The sequence below is a fragment of the Gymnoscopelus braueri genome (genome assembly GCF_963280865.1).
Source record: "Gymnoscopelus braueri genome assembly, chromosome: 7".
In the NCBI taxonomy this organism is placed as follows: Eukaryota; Metazoa; Chordata; class Actinopteri; order Myctophiformes; family Myctophidae; genus Gymnoscopelus; species Gymnoscopelus braueri.
In genome coordinates this window covers 55,644,936-55,668,348 of record NC_137608.1, presented here as the reverse complement: position 1 = coordinate 55,668,348, position 23,413 = coordinate 55,644,936, and the positions used below count along the sequence as shown (strand labels likewise).

The window sequence follows — 23,413 nt, the reverse complement described above, 5'->3', positions numbered from 1 at the left end:
CTGTATCCTAACACGCTGTCACACAGTGATTTATACTGTATCCTAACACACTGTCACACAGTGATTTATACTGTATCCTAACACAGTGATTTATACTGTATCCTAACACAGTGATTTATACTGTATCCTAACACACTGTCACACAGTGATTTATACTGTATCCTAACACGCTGTCACACAGTGATTTATACTGTATCCTAACACGCTGTCACACAGTGATTTATACTGTATCCTAACACGCTGTCACACAGTGATTTATACTGTATCCTAACACGCTGTCACACAGTGATTTATACTGTATCCTAACACGCTGTCACACAGTGATTTATACTGTATCCTAACACACTGTCACACCGTGATTTATACTGTATCCTAACACGCTGTCACACAGTGATTTATACTGTATCCTAACACGCTGTCACACAGTGATTTATACTGTATCCTAACACACTGTCACACAGTGATTTATACTGTATCCTAACACGCTGTCACACAGTGATTTATACTGTATCCTAACACAGTGATTTATACTGTATCCTAACACGCTGTCACACAGTGATTTATGCTGTATCCTAACACACTGTCACACAGTGATTTATACTGTATCCTAACACACTTTCACACAGGGATTTATACTGTATCCTAACACACTGTCACACAGTGATTTATACTGTATCCTAACACACTGTCACAGTGATTTATACTGTATCCTAACACGCTGTCACATAGTGATTTATACTGTATCCTAACACGCTGTCACACAGTGATTTATACTGTATCCTAACACACTGTCACACAGTGATTTATACTGTATCCTAACACACTTTCACACAGTGATTTATACTGTATCCTAACACGCTCCTAACACACTGTCACACAGTGATTGATTGAAATTTTTATTAGGCAAAAAGAATGTAAAACAACACAGTTACATTTATAATGCTTTTGTCTAAAAGGTCCGGCCAAAAAAGTCCTTGCGGACTTGTTTCCGTTGGGGTCCTTGAATTAATTTCATAGACATATATAGTAGCAACCAAACAGTTCAAAAATCAACATGAAAATACAGATAATACAGAAAAAATACAACTATGTACAAAAAAAAAGGAGCATGAAAAAAATTAAAATAAAAAATAAATGTACAAAAAAAGGGGGGGGGGGTGAAGCATGGAAAAATAACGATTATATACAAAAAATGCATGAGGAAATACAAAATATGTACAAAAAAGAGGAGGGGGGGGGGTCGTCTGTCTACAGGGAAACTGGTACTATCTCCTCTTTCGGCCTCCAGAAAGATGAGTTTTTAGGGCTGTTTTGAATGAGCCCAGCGAACTGCATTTTTTGAGGGATGGGGTTAGACTATTCCATTCCGTGGTGGCTGTGCTATAGAAGGAGAATTTGCCCATGTTTGTTTTATGGGTGGGTGGTACCAGATTGTTGTTTACGCTCCCTCTAGTTTCGTGGCTGTGGGTGTCACTAACTTTTTCGAGGTATTTATACAGATATGCGGGTATACGGGGCATTTCGGGCAAATCTGCATTTACAATTTTGAAGACCAGACCCATTTTTAGTTGTTTAACCCTGTCTTCCACCCTGAGCCAGCCTAGGCTGGCAAAGTGAGTGGGAGAGAGGTGGGTCATGGGCCCCAGTCCGAGAAGTAGTCGGATCAGTTTGTTTTGGGAGGTTTGAAGCTTAGTCTGCAGTGACACTGAGGTGTTAGAGTACCAAGAGGAGCTAGCATAGTCAAAAAGGGGCTGAATCAGGGCCCCCGAGAGGGTCCTGAGGGCCTGAGGGTTGACAAAAGAGGAATCTCTGCCCATAAATCTGGTTATCTGGTTTACTCCTTTGACCACCTTTGTTGCCATGCTTTCACCTGACAGGTATTTGTCAAGAATACATCCCAAATAGGTAATCTCTTCTTTGCTAGTGATGATTGTGTCATCGACTATGACCTTGAAGTCATCTACCTTCATTTTACTGAGGGAATGTTTGGTCCCAAATAGGATGGATTCAGTTTTCCCAAGGTGTAGTGACAGTTTGTTATCGGTAAGCCAGGTACGGATTTTTGAGAGTTCAGAGCTGAGAGCTTCCTCAACTTGCAACTTGTCCTCACCCGAGATCAGGAGTGCCGAGTCATCAGCGAACAGGAACAGTTTGCAGTTACAGGCAGCATTCATGTCGTTAATGTATAGAAGGAACAGTAACGGCCCTAGAATGCTGCCTTGAGGAACCCCGCAGCTCACCGGGAGGGATGAGGACATGGTTCCGTTGATGTCAACCACTTGTTCTCTACCCTCCAAGTAAGATCTCATCCAATTTAGTGATGTGCAATCAAAACCAATCGCCCTCAGCTTATCAAGTAGAATTGCGTGGTTTACAGTGTCAAACGCCTTTTGGAGGTCCAGCATGACCATGCCACAGTATTTGCCCGAGTCTACCTCACGTTTGATGTAGTCGGTCAAATATAGTAGGCATGTGTCAGTGGAGTGGGATGTTCTGAAGCCCGATTGGAATTCAAACAACAGTTTGCGCTCACTGAGGTAGCTGTTGATTTGTTCTTGGATTGATCGCTCTATAACCTTTGAGATGGAACAAAGGATGGAAACAGGCCTATAGTTGCCAGGATCTAGTTTGCTTCCTTTTTTAAATAGAGGGATTACTCTTGCCAACTTGAATTCTTGTGGGACGTGACACTGACTGATGGATAAGTTTGTAATGTGGGCTACTATGGGAGCAATGGAGACCGCTGCGTCTCTGAGGAATCTGGTGGTGATGTATACTGTATCCTAACACACTGTCACAGTGATTTATACTGTATCCTAACACGCTGTCACATAGTGATTTATACTGTATCCTAACACGCTGTCACACAGTGATTTATACTGTATCCTAACACACTGTCACACAGTGATTTATACTGTATCCTAACAGACTGTCACACAGTGATTTATACTGTATCCTAACACGCTGTCAGACAGTGATTTATACTGTATCCTAACACACTGTCACACAGTGATTTATACTGTATCCTAACACACTGTCACACAGTGATTTATACTGTATCCTAACACACTGTCACACAGTGATTTATACTGTATCCTAACAGACTGTCACACAGTGATTTATACTGTATCCTAACACGCTGTCACACAGTGATTTATACTGTATCCTAACACACTGTCACACAGTGATTTATACTGTATCCTAACACGCTGTCACACAGTGATTTATACTGTATCCTAACACACTGTCACACAGTGATTTATACTGTATCCTAACACACTGTCACACAGTGATTTATACTGTATCCTAACACAGTGATTTATACTGTATCCTAACACACTGTCACACAGTGATTTATACTGTATCCTAACACACTGTCACACAGTGATTTATACTGTATCCTAACACAGTGATTTATACTGTATCCTAACACAGTGATTTATACTGTATCCTAACACGCTGTCACACAGTGATTTATACTTTATCCTAACACACTGTCACACAGTGATTTATACTGTATCCTAACACGCTGTCACACAGTGATTTATACTGTATCCTAACACGCTGTCACACAGTGATTTATACTGTATCCTAACACGCTGTCACACAGTGATTTATACTGTATCCTAACACGCTGTCACACAGTGATTTATACTGTATCCTAACACGCTGTCACACAGTGATTTATACTGTATCCTAACACACTGTCACACAGTGATTTATACTGTATCCTAACACGCTGTCACACAGTGATTTATACTGTATCCTAACAGGCTGTCACACAGTGATTTATACTGTATCCTAACACGCTGTCACACAGTGATTTATACTGTATCCTAACACGCTGTCACACAGTGATTTATACTGTATCCTAACAGGCTGTCACACAGTGATTTATACTGTATCCTAACACGCTGTCACACAGTGATTTATACTGTATCCTAACACGCTGTCACACAGTGATTTATACTGTATCCTAACACGCTGTCACACAGTGATTTATACTGTATCCTAACACGCTGTCACACAGTGATTTATACTGTATCCTAACACGCTGTCACACAGTGATTTATACTGTATCCTAACACGCTGTCACACAGTGATTTATATTGTATCCTAACACGCTGTCACACAGTGATTTATACTGTATCCTAACACACTGTCACAGTGATTTATACTGTATCCTAACACGCTGTCACACAGTGATTTATACTGTATCCTAACACGCTGTCACACAGTGATTTATACTGTATCCTAACACGCTGTCACACAGTGATTTATACTGTATCCTAACACGCTGTCACACAGTGATTTATACTGTATCCTAACACGCTGTCACACAGTGATTTATACTGTATCCTAACACGCTGTCACACAGTGATTTATACTGTATCCTAACACGCTGTCACACAGTGATTTATACTGTATCCTAACACGCTGTCACACAGTGATTTATACTGTATCCTAACACGCTGTCACACAGTGATTTATACTGTATCCTAACACGCTGTCACACAGTGATTTATACTGTATCCTAACACACTGTCACACAGTGATTTATACTGTATCCTAACACGCTGTCACACAGTGATTTATACTGTATCCTAACACGCTGTCACACAGTGATTTATACTGTATCCTAACACGCTGTCACACAGTGATTTATACTGTATCCTAACATACTGTCACACAGTGATTTATACTGTATCCTAACACGCTGTCACACAGTGGAAATAACAGATCTACAAGCTCACAGCATGTGGTGTCACCATCGTACACCGAGTATAAATGAAACATATAGATCTATTTCTGAGTGTTTTCACCTACATATAATGACCTTCCTAAAATAGAGACACCAGGATTAATGTTTTTAAATGAACTTTAAAAAGAACCATGCAGGATAAAACACACCTCTATACACTTCATTTACCCTGATTTTATATTTTAATTATTGTCTTAAGTAGTTTGTCTTGTATGTTTTTAATCACTTTAGTAATATTTGACAGGATTATGTGTGTTGTTTTGTTTATTTCTACTAATTTTAACTATTTTATTAAATGATATTGCTTGGTTTATTGTTGTTCATGTAAAGCACTGTGTAACTGTGCATTATTTAATATGTTTAAATTACATTATATAAATGCATTCTACGTAGAAAATTCTACGTAGACTGTAGACTAATGTATGCATTTATCAGATGCTCTTAATCCAGAGAGATTTACAGTAAGCAAGGAAAACAAGGTAATACATCAAATGCATAGAAATAGTCATAAGTAAACCAAGAACATATCAACAGTCTAAACAGTATAATATCAAGCAATGTATAATCTGTACATTGAAACTATCCAAACTATAGGATGCCAGGTCAACAAATGACCTGACATCTGTCTACATAACATGATATCTAAATTACATTTTAACCTTTGAGTAAACCTGCAAGGTCATCTAGGTCTAGGTCTAGTGCTACAGGCTGAGGTGGAGTCTGAAGAGGAGAGTCTCCAGATTACGGTCGGAAAATTGGGATTGAGTTTTAGAGAAGAGAGAAGAGTCTAGCACGTGTGGAGCGTTGTTCAGATTGTTTTAGGGAAGATTCTGACAGCTTCTCTGTGTTAGCTGATCTGAGTGAGCGGGAGGGGTTGTAGGGTTGGATCAGGCTTGAAGATATGGGGGTGTCATACCTTTGGTTGCTTTGTAGGCCAACATCAGTGTTTTGTACTCTGTGAGGGCAGCAACTGGGAGCCAATGGAGGGAGAGGAGAACGGGGAGAGCCGGGAAACGTGAACATTTTGATTGGTTGAAGACCAAGTGTTTTGCGTCTTTCTGGATCATTTGGATCTCATTTGTATGAACAATACAAATTATTATTATAATACAATTATTAATGATAATGACATTCCTATGACATGTAATAATAATAATAACTAATAATAATAATAATAATAATAGTAATAATCATCTTATTTATCCAGTGGAGCCCAAAGTGAGACTGAAGTCAGAGACTCCCCCTCGTCGTGGTGAACACACTCACATGCTGAGGTGCAGCAGCTACGACTTCTATCCTGAAGTGATCCTGGTGACCTGGTGGATAGGTCAAGAACCTTTGACCTCTGGTCTCTCCTATGCCGATCTGTCTGATGGAGACTGGTACTACCAGTACCACTCCTACCTGGAGTACACACCCAGGTACACACCTAACAGACACCTATACATAGAAATACACACCTCTACTGGTACTACCAGTACCACTCCTACCTGGAGTACACACCCAGGTACACACCTAACAGAAACCTATACATAGAAATACACACCTAATAGACAACTATACATATATTCTTTACAAATAAAACAAGTGTTACTCACTTGCAGAAAATGGCCCATTAATTGGCAGGCTAATGTTAAGTCACACACACACTAATCTCTCAAGAACAGATTCTGCTCTGCGTTGGAATCTGTCGTGAAGGTTCGTCATAACGTGTACACACTGGCCTACAAGTGGGCGTGCCTTCAGATCAGGAAGCAGGCCGCGCTTTACCCAATCAAATGTAGGGGGCGGGATTCACGTGTCCGTCGATCCTTCCCCCCTCGAAACGAACCGAAACTAATTTAAAAATAGCGTCCGCGGAGCAGACAAAACCACGGAAAGATAGGGGGCACGGTGGCGCAGTCGGTAGCGCTGTCGCCTCACAGCTAGAAGGTCCTGGGTTCGATTCCCGCCGGGGACGCTGTGGGTGCTGGGGGCGTGTCTTCTCCTCCGCGTCATCAGCGCCCATACCCTAGGTGGGGTTGGCGAAAGGGCCTACTCTGTGTGGAGTTTGCATGTTCTCCCCGTGTCCCTAGGGTAGTTAATACCCTCACAAAAACATGTAGTAATCCTGGTCGCTATACCGCCTCCCCCATGACAGCCGGGGCGCCTGATGGAGGGGAAGGGAACTGGTTGGAATAACGTGTTCCTTCCACGTGCTACGTCCAACCAGGGAAACTCCCCCCTGTCAGGTGACAAGAAGGTCAGTTGGCTCTCATGCCTGAAGGAAGCATGAGCTCGGCCCTGGCCTCCCTACTGTGGGGGACTGGTGTAGTGCTGGTGTAGGGCTGGTGTAGTGCCCAGGATCACTTAGGAAATTGGCACCGGGTGAAAAAAATGGGTTACAAAAATCGCGGGATAAAAAAATTTAAGAAAAAAAAAAAACCACGGACAGATATTCACATTTTAACTTGCTCTTTCATCATAGAAACAAGTGGGCTTATAACCAAAACGATCCATGTTCTCTGGGAGAAGTGGTGTTAGTGTTCCGTGTAGAAATATTGTTAGTGGGAATGAAAACATAGTCGCACCACCGGAAGTGATGCGCTGAAGGCAGACCAAAACCCCGGTTTCCTTGCGCACGGGTGTTACGTCGTCATTGTCCCAGAGCCAACTGAGATAGTGTCAAACAGCAGAGGTCGCTGTTTTTCCTTTTCAGTTTTCTCTGGGTTCCCAGATTGCACACACACACACACACACACACACACACACACACACACACACACACACACACACACAACAATCCCTCCGAGTCCCGACCATGTTTATCACCAGTCCACTCCAGACACAACCACGCAGCAAGCTTGTCGTCGTGCACGCATGACGAACGCACACAGAGACCCGCGCGCGAGCGTGTTATACATGAATACACACACAGGAACACGCTATTACGTGCGTATCTCGTTACTAAGTTTCTTCTGCCTCTTGCCTTCCTATTTTTTCTGCAATGGGGAGGGAATAGTGGAATACACAATAAACACTAGAGCGGAGGAGAGCCCAGCGGGGCATTCACGCTCCTAAACAAAAATAGTCCATTTTTTTTCTCAACGTTTTTTTCTCCATAGAATAAAATATTAACAAAGATCAACAGATCAATGTGTTGAATCGCGGTGCGTTTCAGCGTGTATATCGGCTACTTTCACAATCTGTCCTAATGTTAGTGTTAATTAACAGCTGCTCACTCACTGCCAGACAGGGCGGGGAGGAGGGGCCGCTTCAGCTCTGAGCAGATCCACATGGACACATATTCAACTTCATGATTATTTTAAATATCAGTATAAACTTATCTTATTTTCTATAACGGTCTAATGCTATGGTGCCTAATTGTAGTGTGTGTGTGTTTGTGTGTGTGTGTGTGTGTGTGTGTGTGTGTGTGTGTGTGTGTGTGTGTGTGTGTGTGTGTGTGTGTGTGTGTGTGTGTGTGTGTGTGTGTGTGTGTGTGTGTGTGTTACAGATCAGGAGAGAAGATCACATGCATGGTGGAACATCCCAGCCTGACCGCGCCTATCAAGATGGACTGGGGTCAGTTACTGTAATCTACTGTACTCTACTGTAATGTGTTACACTACACTCTGTTTTAAAGAGGTGGTGCCATGTTTTTGCACTTTTTCTGTTTTTCATGTGTCTATGAGGTTGATAGAACTTCATTAAGCCCCCCGGTGGTGTTTTTATGGTGTTTTATGTCTTCTCTGACTATTTGGAGTTTCTTCCTGGAGGCTGAAACCTTGAGGGTCAAACGTGCCAATAGAGAAACAGCGCTTTAGTGACATCACAAAGCCATACCCTCCCCCTCATTATCATAACACAACAGGTGTGGGCATGAGGAGGAGGAGGGACTAGGACAGGTGGGTGGTGATAAGGTGGTGGAGGAGGTGCTAAGGTTAGAACCAGGTATACTTAATGAACTGGAGGCGTGTCCACATAAAAACAACATTTTAACACTTACTGTACACTTTTTTTTTTTTTTTTTAATCCTTACATAATAATAATACCTTATGATCAGGTTTTAGGGTTGAAAAATATCATGGCACCCCATCTTTAAGGGTTAAAGGAGTATTTATTAGTTTACTAATGGCTGCAGATAATCATCTATTATAAAGGTCTGAATATAATATAATATAATATAATATAATATTTGTATTGTCAGATGACTCCATGCCAGAGTCAGTGAAGAACAAGGTGGCCATGGGAGCATCAGGTCTGGTTCTGGGTCTGGTCTTGTTCCTGTCTGGATTCATCTACTTCCAGTGGAAGAAACGAGGTGATTAACATGTTTAATTAACATGTTTATTACATGTTTAATTAACATGTTTAATTAACATGTTGCATTAACATCTTTCATTAACATGTTTCATTAACATGTTTCATTAATTGTTATAATAACAGTGGAATAAATGAGGTCAGATCAACAGAGGATCACATGACATGTGGAACCCTCACAGAAATGCAAACAAACAAACAAACAAACAAACAAACAAACAAACAAACAAACAAACATGTAAAGCCACAACCTAAGCTGGTTTATATTGGTTTAGAACCTTAACCAGTTTAGACCAGTTTAGACGACCTAGTTAGAGGTCAAAGTGTGTTCTATGTTGTCACATTTAGATTTAATACATCAGTGTTACATTTAGTCCTAAATAAGAGTCAAATGTTCACATTAGTTCTGATGCAACATGTGACCCTGATGACTGAACCCTAATGTTGTTGTGTTGTTGTGTTATTGTGTTATTGTGTTATTGTGTGTACATGTATGTATTTTATGGAGAAATACACACAATACAGTACATAGGATTTATTTGTGTGTCTCTTTTAACTGTCTCTCTTCTCCTTCTATCAGGTCGTATTCTGGTGCCGACAACCAATGACGATCTTTAGACTCCTCACACACCCAGGTTCACTTCCTCTTTCTTTTTACTAAACCTATTTTTTTGTTTTATGTATAAAAGTGTATAAAACTATAAAACATACACAAAACAACATGCTTGTGTAAGAAGTGAAACAACTAGCCTGGTAAACCATCCTGGTCGCGTGAATTCACATTATCATGTGTCTTCTGCTTCATTTATTTTAATAATGAATCTAATAATCAAATTTAATAATCAAATGATTTGTTGTCAGACAACACTGATGACAATGTGGTCAGATGGGGGGGGGGTAGTTTGGACCAATCATCATCAATCAAATATAAACATGTTTTACATGACACAGGAGTTTAGATCCCATAGCCTGAGAGGACGTTCAGGTGCAGGAGTTTAGATCCCATAGCCAGAGAGGACGTTCGGGTGATTCAGTCAGGAAATGAAGTGCCTGTGATTCAGTTCAGTGAAGAGACGACACAATGCAGACAAACTCTGAACCAATCAGTTGAACTAAACATTTCAGTGAACTGAACCCAATGATTCAGTTCATTTAACACAACATTTCAGTGAACTGAACCCAATGATTCAGTTCATTTAACACAACATTTCAGTGAACTGAACCCAATGATTCAGTTCATTGAACCCGTTTCAGTGAACTGAACCCAATGATTCAGTTCATTGAAAACACTGATCATTCCATCACTAGCAGGATCAGAGACAGAACCTTGTGGTCCAAAGGAGAGTGTTCTACCAACTGAGCTGCCCTTCCTACTAAGATACACTATTGACAAGTATTGGTCAAATGTTGTTTGAATGGACTGAGTTGTTTCTACTTTGATGGTTACTGTAGTTGCAGGGAGGGTGCTGGGAGGTTAGGTTTTTAACTAGTTTACTAATAACTTGTTCATGAACTATTAACTATTTATAGGATAGTTTTAAATCATTAAATCATTAACCATTAACAAACGTTTAACAAGTTATGATTAACACATTAACAATAAGATTGGGAATGATTCATTTACTATTATAAGGGAAGGTTATTCTAAAGTGTTAACATGTTCACACAGTTAATACATTCTGATTCTTATTGGTTTATTGTCTTTTCACAGAACATCTGGGTGTGTTTTCAGAGAAGCAGAGAGTCATCGCTGCACCTGGTGGAGAGAGGAGGAATTACACGTGTGTCCATTCAGCTTTTAAATACTCATAACAGCAGCACAATGATGACATCATCAACCTTTTTGATAATTGTGTCCTTTAAACAATTACAAATGCTAATTGGCTAGCCTAACGATAATTAGTGTGCGGACTCTGTCTTTTCCCGGTGTTTCGCCCAGATTGACATGGTTTTGAGGTTAGGTTAGGGTTAAGTTTAGGTTAATGCATAGTTTTTGTGAGGTTAAAGGTCAGGGGTTAGGGTTAAGGTTAGGTTCAAAGACATAGTGTTTGTGAGGTTAAAGGTCAGGGTTTAGGGTTAAGGTTAGGTTCATAGACATAGCGTTTGTGAGGTTAAAGGTCAGGGTTAAGGTTAGGTTTATAGACAGTGTTTGTGAGGTTAAAGGTCAGGGTTAAGGTTAGGTTTATAGACATAGTGTTTGTGAGGTTAAAGGTCAGGGTTTAGGTGCCACCTGGGCGACACACCAAAGGAAGAGGGAGTCCCAATTAGTGTGGGCGGTTCATCAAATTACTTTCTATGGTTTCTGTCATCAGAAAACACAAATATAATAGTTCAGTTCTACACTATATTGAAACATTAAAGGGATTGTAGGCAAGTTCAGAGATAAAAAAAAGAAAAAAACTGTTGTCAAACACCGCACCCCAGCATCATTATATAGTGGCTGATAGAGGGGGAAAAAATGCAATATATATATATAAATATTCTTAAAATGTAGGCATAATGTTGCCTACAATCCCTTTAAATAAAGGATCACACACACAATCAGAGTTCTTCATAACATTAATATTAATATCCATCTGAATGGAAGTCAGTCAGCCATGTTTGTGAAAAGGTTTTATTATTTTATAATTGACCATAAGTCATTTATTATGTAATCATTTATAATGTGTGATAATTAATGTGTTATGATCACAGTTTCCCTGTGATGGGTGGACCTGGACCCTCTAGGGTTGTCTGAGGGGATGGGTCAACCTAAATTAGACAATGTCGGTCCGCCACAGTCTAGGAAATTAATGGAAACACTGATGACATGCAATCATGTATATTAAGTAATGATTTATATGTAATCATGATCAGGGGAGCAGATCTCATTACAACTTAGGAGGGAACCACAAACAAGGAATCTTCTCATCAATAACATCCCCAACATAGAGTTAACACTAGGATTTTAAACTAACTAATAATGTTCACAATGTTTACAGTTTGTCTGACATTTGGTATAAAAAACAAAACACCAAATCCATGTTCAATGCATGAAACAAACTATAATGTTATGATGTAAATAATCCATTAGACGTTGATTTAACTACAAACACATGAACATGCCTCCATGTTTAACTGAAGGTTTTACAAACATTGATTATTTCACATTAATTCAAATCATTTGAGATTTGATTCGATTTTGGTAAAAGATATACGAGCAAAATCACAAAACAACTTAAACCCAGGATAACACATTAAAGCTTAATGAAACACTTGTTTACAATGTGTTCCTGCAGCAGAACTAAACATAAATAGTCCAATAAATGTATTTGAATTCAAATGATTTGAGAAATCTAAACTAATCAATCAGATGACCTCTGCACAGCAGGGGGTCTGACAGGACACACTGAGTTAATGATATTTACAACATTTAGGTTTGTCTGTTTATCTGATTTAATGTTGATGAGTTAAAATAGACAACACAGCACTACACACACACACACACACACACACACACACACACACACACACACACACACACACACACACACACACACACACACACACACACACACACACACACACACACACACACACACACACACACACACAATATGTGTGTAATTCAGACAGTTTAGATATTCCTTGGTCAGTATTATTTATCTTTCCGTTTTTCAGCTCCACTGTTGTGTTTCTATCCGTTCATATTGGCTGAACTTCACTCATTAAACTAGTTAACAGCTCTGTGGACAAGTGATGATGATGATGATGAAGCTTGTGGATTCATTTATGTGTCAGTTGTTGATGATCAGGACACACGGGTGGCAAAAACAAAACCTTCACAAAGTATTGTGTTTACTGTATGTGAGAGTGATTTCAAAAGTGGAATCAGCTTCTATTAAATATAGATTTTAAATTATATCATTTATTTAAAACAGTTTATTGGAGGAACATGTCAGACATGTCCCCACCTTCCCCTCTGGGATCTGCACCCCTGATCATGAATGGTTTGAAGTTCAGATGTTAGATTTTGGCTTTAATTTGCTTGGTTTGAATGGAATGTCACAATATCAATAAAGGAATAATAAACATATTTTGGCCTCATGTTTTCTTACATTTCACTCATACAGTATTTTATCTTAACTGTCTGTTTGTGATCAAGATGGATCGGTTAGATTTTTCATATTCCATCCTGATTGGCTAAGATTGACATCTAAAGTTTGTAGGAGTGGCCAGTTTTAAACAAAATGCCGCAAATCATGAACGCAGTGTCCGATTGCGGTAAAACGTTGCACGCACATTTTCACTACGTTGAGGAACAAATGCCACCCTTTTAACATTGCCCTATTATAGTGCAAGCAGGAGGTTGCGCAAAACTGTTTTTTCCCCTACAAATGCAAATCGGTACATATTATCTCTTTAGTCAAGTGATCAAGACGGATCAGTCAAATTTTTCACATATTTCCACATTTGACCCACATCTGAAAATATGTGGTGCCAGGGATCCCCATACAATATTTGTGTTAAAATGTTTCAAAAATATTCGAAATATTTTACTTTTTTCCCCAATATTTTTTGAAAATGGCAGAACTACAAGCTCACAACATGTTGTGATGTGACACATTGTGAGCTTAGTTGATCTGATATTTTCAAATAGCCCATGCAAAGTGGTAAAACTGAGCCTTGTTGCTTCTTTTGGGCTTGTTTTCATAGACCTGGCCGCTTGTTTCTTTTGAAAAATCTGGCAACACACTGATTTACACCTGCAGTAGCCTACTAGGGAAGAGGTGAACAGATATTGAATGAAGCATCACACAGTGAAAAACTCAACGGCGCCCCCTGTAAGAGGCAATGGTGGCGCCCTGGAGAAGGCCAGCAACAAGGTGACAGACGCGTCGCATTTTCGGGTCGTTTATTCGCGTCGCGTCACCCCCGCTGTGTAAAGACCTTTTACTCAGGTAAATGTTGAACAATAGACTTTTACTTGTAACAGAGTATTTCTTCATTGTGGTATTGATACTTTTACTTACTTTTTCCACCACTGGTAGAGACACAGAACAACACGTGACGCGTGTATCTACAAACTAACAACGCAACGCTGCTGGTTTTTGTAGATCTGTTCTTTTTGGCAAGTTACACCATCATGCTATGGAGAATAAATGAACCCTTACGTAAGGATTACAACTCGTAAGGGACAATAGATTATTATTTAATATATTTTTTTGTATTACTTGTGTTTTTGTAGGCCACTTTAGGGCATACCAGTTAGGGCCTTTTTGTGGTGCCACATATAGAAAACCCATTAGAGATTTCAGAAAATATTTATATAAACGTTTTTAAGCCTGGAACCAAGCCATCCAGGCTCCTGGTGAATCATGACCATAAAGCATTTGATTCTGTCAAAAAAGGGTATTTATTAAATATCGTATATAATATATTATAATTATATATTTTTTGACACAGAATCAAATGTCTTATGGTCATGATTCACCAGGAGCCTGGATGGAAAATTAGTTTCCAAACTCACAAGCTGGTGAGCTTGTAGATCTGCTAATTTCACTTTTGATACTATTCTATGATGAAGCAAAAAATAACTGGGGACCCCCCCACAAATAATCATATTTGAACTGGGGACCCCCCCACCCTGATAATCACTTAGAATATAGGAGTTGAGGCATTACATTTTCGGTTGAACAGATAGGCCTACATATTGTGAAAATAGCAGATCTACAAGTACACAACGACTTGCGTAGTAGATCATCTGTTTTCATAATTTTCTTTTTCTGAAAGCAAGGTGGTATACATGACTACTCATGTCTTGTTATAGTATAGTTTGTTGATTACTTTTGATGCATTAATGGTCGTTTTCTCTCTCCTCTTTTTGGAGGTATTCAAAAGGTCTTAAAAGTCCTTAAATTGTCACTTCACTGTCATCTGAGGACCTGGCCCACAGGTTGAGAACCACTGGCTCTAATAGACCGAAACGTTGTTATATTCCCATTAAACTTGTATTCTTATATTTGAAGACAGTGGCCCTCATTTATCAATGGAGTGTAAAAAACGGCTTATATTTTAGCCTATATTTCGCCGTGACATTTATCAAGCGATCCTATACAGCCAATGCTAGCGTACATTTGGTCGGAGCTTTGATAAATCTGATGGCTGAAACCGAGCGTCATTTAAATAACACGCCTTCAAATATCCTCCAAATGTCCCGATTTTACGACATGAAGAACCAGAATACGACCAAACATTGGAAAGCCAATAAGAAATGGTTTCTCCCGCCCGCCTGTCAAGTCACACACACACACACACACACACACACACACGCACAAACCCAACTACTTGCAAGCATGTAAGTAGGCTAGTAGCCTACATGAATGACAGATTATGATACCAATCACATCGCCATCAGTGTTTCCCCTGAATGCATTAAGCAGTGGTGGACCACCACCCCTTAAATCAGACCGCTACAGTATGATTTTTTCTGTAAAAAATACATTAAAAAAATGCATTGATATAATGCTCAAATGCTCTCAGGCAGTATATTTTCCTAAATCTGGAGACCATAGAGCACCGAAGTCCTGACGTCACTCGTTCATCCCCAGGTTTGCGGAAGTAATTTCTCTATGGAGAATAACATTGGGTCATCTTAGAATCGTCTCATATAAGAATTGTGGTCCAAAAATAAACACCGCGTGTCGGCGTTATTGTCAGGGAGGAGGTTCTGTATAGTTTATGATAGTCAGTCACTTATATTTGATACAGTCTGTTTCTGGCGAAAATGTAACTAATTTGGCGGAAGTAACATTAGCGTTTTCTCACCGTCAGTTGATGCTTCATATCCATAAGAGTCAACCCGCCGTGGTCATTTGTTTATTTTTGGAACACAGTTCTTATTTGACGCGATATTAAATACGTCTATGGGATTCAGAACGGGGGTGGAAAACTGCGAACCAGGTAGACAAACAAAGGATGTGTAAATGACGTCAGACTTCGGCGGTCTATTCATATGTAAACTATACAGATTATTACTGTGCACATGTACTATATAAGATGTAAGACTTCGTGTTTGAGCATAAATATGCATTTTGAGAACATTTTGTGCAGTCCTGCCCCACACCTTCAGCTTCTGGCTAGGGGAAACACTGGCCATGAATGGAATACGTTTGTATATTCATTTATTTAACCCATACCGAGCAGTGTGTGTTCGAGTTACACTAAAATAAAGCTGTCATGTAGGCTTCACAACGCCTGGCGATGCGACGCGTTGTGAGCTTGTAGATCTGCCATTTTCAAATAGCCAATGCAGCCAGATCTGCAATCTTATCTGAATGACTGTTAAAGCAGTTTGTTTAAATTAGTTTATAAAATGTTTATATAAAATATTTTCCCAGGGATTATTTATTAGTGTGTTAGATTATACATGTTGGAGTGGATACATGTGTTCAGATGCCTGTCAGACGGTCAGACAATGCTGATCTGCAGGTCTAGGATGGAACAAACAGGTTCAGACAAAGACAACAACAGCCTCAGACCTGACGTGAGATCTGAACGGGCCGTAGGCTGAAGTCAAAGTCAGGATATATTGATGAATGCTGAAAGTTGCTGTGATCTCGCCGCACGCCCATTATTGTCTCCGCCAGGCCGAAAGGCATGGCGAGAGAGTATGTTTTGCCCCCTGTCCGTCCGTCCGTGTGTCCGTCCGTCCGTCCGTCCGTCCGTCATTCTGTCATTTTGTGTACAGCTAATCTCCGGCACCGTTGGCTTGATCGCAGCGAAACTGTGCACACACACTCCCTGGATGCCAGAGCAGAACCTCTGCCCCAAATGTTTCAAATTAGCCTTTTATAGCGCCACCAGGAGGCCGCTTTTTGCAAAACACATTTCTTGACAGTACTCCTACAGATTTTATCCAAACATCACGCAAATAAGTACACTGTATCTCTATAGTCATGTGATCAACACGGATCTGTCCAATTTTCCATATTTCATCCTGATTGGCTAAGGTTGGCTTCCAAAGTTTGCAGGATTGCTCCGTTTTCAACAAAATGCCTCAAATCATGAACGCAGCTTGCGATTTCCGTGAGATTTCACACGCACATTCCCACTAGGCCGAGGAAGAAATGCCACTTGAAAATGTTCAAATCAGCCTCATGGTGGCGCTATAAATGGACGATTTGTGTTTTTAACTATAACTGCACCGATCTGCATGAAACTTTGCACGCACTCCCTAGAGGCCAAGGAAAAACAACTGACCTGCATTTTTCACATTTGCCTTTCATAGCGCCACCAGGAGGCCAACTTATGTAAAACATTTTTTTTTATATTAAGCATTCAGAATTTATCCAAATGTCACGCACATCGGTACACTTGATCTCTATAGTCATGTGATCACGATGGATCTTTTAAATGTTTCATATTCCATCCTGATTGGCTAACATTGACATCTAAAGTTTGCAGAAGTGGCCCGTTTTGAACAAAATGCCACAAATCATGAATGCAGCGTCCGATTGTGGTGACACTTTGCACGCACATTCGCACTACATTGAAGAACAAATGCCACCCTTTTAACATTGCCCTATTATAGCACCACCAGGAGGCCAATTTTGCAATACTTTTCTTTTTTATATTACTCCTACAAATTCAAACATCATGCAAATCGGTACACATATAGTCAAGTGATCAAGATGGTTCCGTCCAATTTTTCATATTCCATCCTGATTGGCTAATTCCGAACATTGCTGCCCCACAATAACCTACCTGACCTGGCGGAGACCTGTGCTCCGAGGAGCACTTTTTCTAGTTTGGTCTGCACCACGTTGATAAATGAGGGCCAGTGTGCTGGGGCTCTGGAATGGTCCTCCTCTCCCCTCTCCTCTCCTCTCCTCTCTTACAAAACACTTGAACCTTTTTATCAGCTTGACATTCAAAACAAACTTTATTCATATAAAATGTATGTAAACAAAACAGAGCTAAATTCAACAGAGTAATTTGGTGATTGATTGGATCTTCACTGTCTGTCTGTCTGTCTGTCTGTCTGTCTGTCTGTCTGTCTGTCTGTCTGTCTGTCTGTCTGTCTGTCTGTCTGTCTGTCTGTCTGTCTGTCTGTCCTCAGTCTGTCTCCAGTGAGTCATCCAGTGAGTAAAACAACAGTCAGTAGATAAACAGTCAGTCAGTCAGTAGATAAACAGTCAGTCAGTAAAGAAACAGTCAGTAGATAAACAGTCAGTCAGTCAGTAAAGAAACAGTCAGTAAAGAAACAGTCAGTAGATAAACAGTCAGTAAAGAAACAGTCAGTCTACATGCGGCAGGTCTCATGGAAAGCCTCCAGGGTCCTAAAGTCTCTCCATGTTGGAGGAAGTCCATCCTGAAGGAAACGCCCACAGCGCTGACAGGAGCCCTGGAACAACTTGATGTACGACCTCAGCCACGTCTAACACACAACATATACACAATATTACATATGAGTTAAAGTTCTCTACATGTTCACAACACGTCACACTGTCATCATCATCACATCAGCACTATTGATGACAGTATTGATGACACTATTGATGACACTATTGATGACACTATTGATGACACTATTGATGACAGTATTGATGACAGTATTGATAACACTATTGATAACACTATTGATAACACTATTGATAACACTATTGATGACAGTATTGATAACAGTATTGATAACACTATTGATGACAGTATTGATAACACTATTGATAACACTATTGATGACAGTATTGATAACACTATTGATGACACTATTGATGACAGTATTGATAACAGTATTGATAACACTATTGATGACAGTATTGATAACAGTATTGATAACAGTATTGATAACACTATTGATGACAGTATTGATAACAGTATTGATAACACTACTGATGACAGTATTGATAACACTATTGATAACAGTATTGATAACACTATTGATAACAGTATTGATAACACTATTGATGACAGTATTGATAACAGTATTGATAACACTATTGATGACAGTATTGATAACAGTATTGATAACAGTATTGATAACAGTATTGATAACAGTATTGATAACACTATTGATGACACTATTGATGACACTATTGATAACAGTATTGATAACACTATTGATAACAGTATTGATAACAGTATTGATAACAGTATTGATAACCCACCATGAAGGAGCGGACCACCACATCAGAATGAATGATAACTGATCAGTAGTATTGATAACAGTATTGATAACCCACCATGAAGGAGCGGACCACCACATCAGAATGAATGATAACTGATCAGTAGTATTGATAACAGTATTGATAACCCACCATGAAGGAGCGGACCACCACATCAGAATGAATGATAACTGATCAGTAGTATTGATAACAGTATTGATAACCCACCATGAAGGAGCGGACCACCACATCAGGCATCTGGGGCAGCTGGTAGTGGAGGAGAGCTGTGGTAGCGTGGTCCGTAACCTAGCAACAACACAAACACATTTCACTGAGAGATGATCATATTCTGAACCATTCACCTCAAAAACATTTAGATTGTTTTGCTTGTAGATCTGATTTTCATTGTGTGTGTTTGTGTGTGTGTGTGTGTGTGTGTGTGTGTGTGTGTGTGTGTGTGTGTGTGTGTGTGTGTGTGTGTGTGTGTGTGTGTGTGTGTGTGTGTGTGTGTGTGTGTGTGTGTGTGTGTGTGTACCTTCTGGAACACCAGATGTTGAGATTTGGACCAGATGTCAAGCTGAGAAGAGACAGGCAGACACACGTTACCATGGAGATCAGATAACCTCTGCCAGTTGCTATGGTTACAGGCAGACAGACAGACAGACAGACAGACAGACAGACAGACAGACAGAGAGGCAGACAGACAGACAGACAGACAGACAGACAGACAGGTACCTTTCCGTCATCAGAGTAAACGTTTTCATTGTATCCTCTGACGATGGTTCTGTCGATGAACAACGACCTCATCACAACGATGGCCTTCAACACCTTACCCAGAGTCACCTGGCAGAGAAACAGTTTTACATCATTTTGCAACACTTTACAACACTTTACAGCACCTTACCCAGAGTCACCTGGCAGAGAAACAGCATGCATTTATCAGACACTCTTTATCCAGAGTGACTTACAAACAAACAAGGTAAACACATACCGTATTTTCCGCACTATAAGGCGCACCGTCAGTGCGCCTTATAGTGCGGCTGCGCCTTATAATCCGATGCGCCTTATATATGTATCAATATTGGTTCCCTTGGTTTCCGCACTATAAGCCGCACCGTCAGTGCGCCTTATAGTGCGGATGCACCTTATAATGTGGTGCGCCCTATATATGAAAATAATACATTTATTGAAGGTGCGCCTTATACTCAGATGCGCCTTATAGTGCGGAAAATACGGTACATAGAATGTAGAGAGACAGTGCATTGTCTCAGTAAACTAAGATCACAGGTAAACAATGAACGGCTATTTTGGCTTCCATAGAAGACATGCTGCTGGCTTATATAGAATCCAAATGACTGAAATCAGTCGAGGCGACTGAGAACTTCAACCCCACGTTGACATGAGAATGTTTGAAAACCACTGGTTTAAACAACATTAGGAAACAAGCCCAAAATAAACCAACCCACAACTACCAATATTTACTAGCAACTTTACAGAAAAACAAGCCCAAAGTTACTTATAATAAGCAGACATGGCAACACTGGTCAAGTTTAACATAATTACAACATTTTACCTAGAGTCACCTGGTAGAGAAACAACACTTTACAACACTTTACAACACTTTACAACACTTTACAACACTTTACAGCAGTAAAGATCCTGGTCAACTTGAAAATCTCAAAAGTGAATTGCAGAATTGTATAAAAAAATAAAAACTGAAATAGAGCACTTTTAAACATTGCGTGTTTGTGTGTGTGTGTGTGTGTGTGTGTGTGTGTGTGTGTGTGTGTGTGTGTGTGTGTGTGTGTGTGTGTGTGTGTGTGTGTGTGTGTGTGTGTGTGTTCTCGCGTACCAGCAGTACAGCCGATGTTCCGTTGGGTCTAAACAGTTCGATGGTCATGTCAGGAAACATCCTTCCAATACGAGAGATGACGTCATCCACATACCTACACACACACACACACACAAAATATTTATTTATGTCCACAAAAACAGACGTACAAGAATGTACAAAGGATATAAACACTGCCAGTGCAGTCAGATAATATGAAAACAGCCAGTTACAAAGTGCATATAAGGCAGAGCATTGTTACAACCAATAATGTTGGCATACATGTCAGACACAGCAGACAACAATCATGGGTAAAGGAAACAACGCCTTCTCCACACACACGCACTAGGGCTGTCAGAACGAATTTCACTATTCGAAAATAATTCGAATGTGATTTTTTTTAATAATATTCGAATGCTAAAATTGCCATTCGAATATAGTTTAAAAAAAAAATATATATATATATATATATATATATATATATATATATATATATATATATATATATTTTTTTTTTTCCTGACCTACCAATGCGAAAACAAATGTTTCCCCCTATAAACGTCACTTGTTTATAGAAACAGAGAAAGTTACGTTTTAAAAACTTTAATAGTTATCACAACAGCGAAAGCTGGATTAGAAGGCAGCGTAGTAAAAGTCAATAAGTCTATTCATTTACTTTTAATATTTTTAAGCTGAGGTGTTCCATATTCACACATAAAGGATTCACATTTGACCTCCTAACTCAACATCTTCTTGGTCAAAGGTGACATCTTAGAGCGTCAGAGTGGTTAAATGTACAACACACACACACACACACACACACACACACACACACACACACACACACACACACACCAGGGGGTCCCCAGCTAAATGTGTAAATACAGTGTCACACTCATTTCAACCACTTTAACCATATTTTAAACTTTGGCTATTCAAAAATCATAACATTTGTGCAAATCTTTGATTTTTTTTATTTATTATTAAGCGCACATTTGTAACTCAAATCTTTGCTTCTGAGGATTCTACAAATGTCTTCTAAATCCTAACAGTTTTAGTTTTTTAGAACATATGTTGCATAATATCAGTGGTTCTCAAACTTTTTCATGTCAAGGATTGATTGATTGATTGATTGATTGATTGATTTAATTTTTGATTAGGCAAAAGAATGTAAAACAACACAGTTACATGTATAATACTTTTGTCTAAAAGGTCCGACCAAAAAAGTAATTGCGGACTTGTTTCCGTTGGGGTCCTTGAATTAATTTCATAGACATATATAGTAGCAACCAAACAGTTCAAATCAGCATTAACCCCCTAAATGATATGTATTTGGCAGCGGACCCCCATCTCAAAATATGTTGTTCCACAAATGACACAGATGTGTTCCTGGTCTTAATGGGTTAAATCATGATGTGGTTCTCTGTTGGTTCCTATTCATGCCTCTATTATATTCCTGAGTCAAGTATGACACCAAGTGGTTATATTTGGTATGACATGTGTCTGGTAAACCAGGTTGAAGACGTTGACATCAGTTCAACTCAACTAATGCTTAACCTTTGAACCCTGCTGTTCTGTACCAAAGATACACATCTACAGAGCTTGTAGATCGGTTATTTTCTGTGACGAACACATGGATTTTTGGCTGTGGACTAAAGTAACCACTACATGTACAGTAACATGTACAGTATGAATGTGTGTGGTTGTTTGCAGTTACTCGCAGTAGGAGTGTAACTGTTAACACAATCAAACAAAACGATTTAAAGCCTGACTATGTAACCTTTTAACAACTATATAGCATAAAGTTACATGTTTATGCAATAACAAACATCCTTCCATAAATGTATAGACTCAGGGGGTCCCTGCTAGGGGCTTGACTGTATTACTATGTATAGACTCAGGGGGTCCCTGCTAGGGGCTTGACTGTATTACTATGTATAGACTCAGGGGGTCCCTGCTAGGGGCTTGACTGTATTACTATGTATAGACTCAGGGGGTCCCTGCTAGGGGCTTGACTGTATTACTATGTATAGACTCAGGGGGTCCCTGCTAGGGGCTTGACTGTATTACTATGTATAGACTCAGGGGGTCCCTGCTAGGGGCTTGACTGTATTACTATGTATAGACTCAGGGGGTCCCTGCTAGGGGCTTGACTGTATTACTATGTATAGACTCAGGGGGTCCCTGCTAGGGGCTTGACTGTATTACTATGTATAGACTCAGGGGGTCCCTGCTAGGGGCTTGACTGTATTATATGTATAGACTCAGGGGGTCCCTGCTAGGGGCTTGACTGTATTATATGTATAGAATCAGGGGGTCCCTGCTAGGGGCTTGACTGTATTATATGTATAGACTCAGGGGGTCCCTGCTAGGGGC

At 39.8% G+C, this 23,413-nt stretch overlaps 2 protein-coding genes across 2 annotated transcripts in view; one reads left to right on the top strand and one right to left on the bottom strand.

Annotated features, from left to right (window-relative positions):
- LOC308089527 (H-2 class II histocompatibility antigen, E-S beta chain-like) overlaps positions 1-10,908 on the top strand; it is a 68,418-nt gene extending 57,510 nt beyond the window's left edge. The window contains exons 6-8 of the mRNA XM_080434307.1: positions 8,949-9,062; positions 9,642-9,696; positions 10,773-10,908. Of these exons, the coding sequence (XP_080290433.1) occupies positions 8,949-9,062; positions 9,642-9,679 (152 nt within the window). The 3' untranslated portion in view covers positions 9,680-9,696; positions 10,773-10,908. The remainder of the gene's footprint in view (positions 1-8,948; positions 9,063-9,641; positions 9,697-10,772) is intronic.
- Positions 10,909-18,290: 7,382 nt separating this feature from the next.
- Positions 18,291-21,807, bottom strand: LOC308089162 (mediator of RNA polymerase II transcription subunit 27-like; the record flags this gene model as incomplete). The annotated part of the gene is made up of 6 exons (XM_080433728.1): positions 18,291-18,479; positions 19,435-19,512; positions 19,742-19,783; positions 19,942-20,049; positions 21,059-21,152; positions 21,785-21,807. 6 exons carry the CDS (start codon positions 21,805-21,807, stop codon positions 18,345-18,347), a joined length of 480 nt encoding a protein of 159 aa, XP_080289854.1. The 3' UTR covers positions 18,291-18,344.
- Between the last annotated feature and the right edge of the window lie 1,606 nt (positions 21,808-23,413).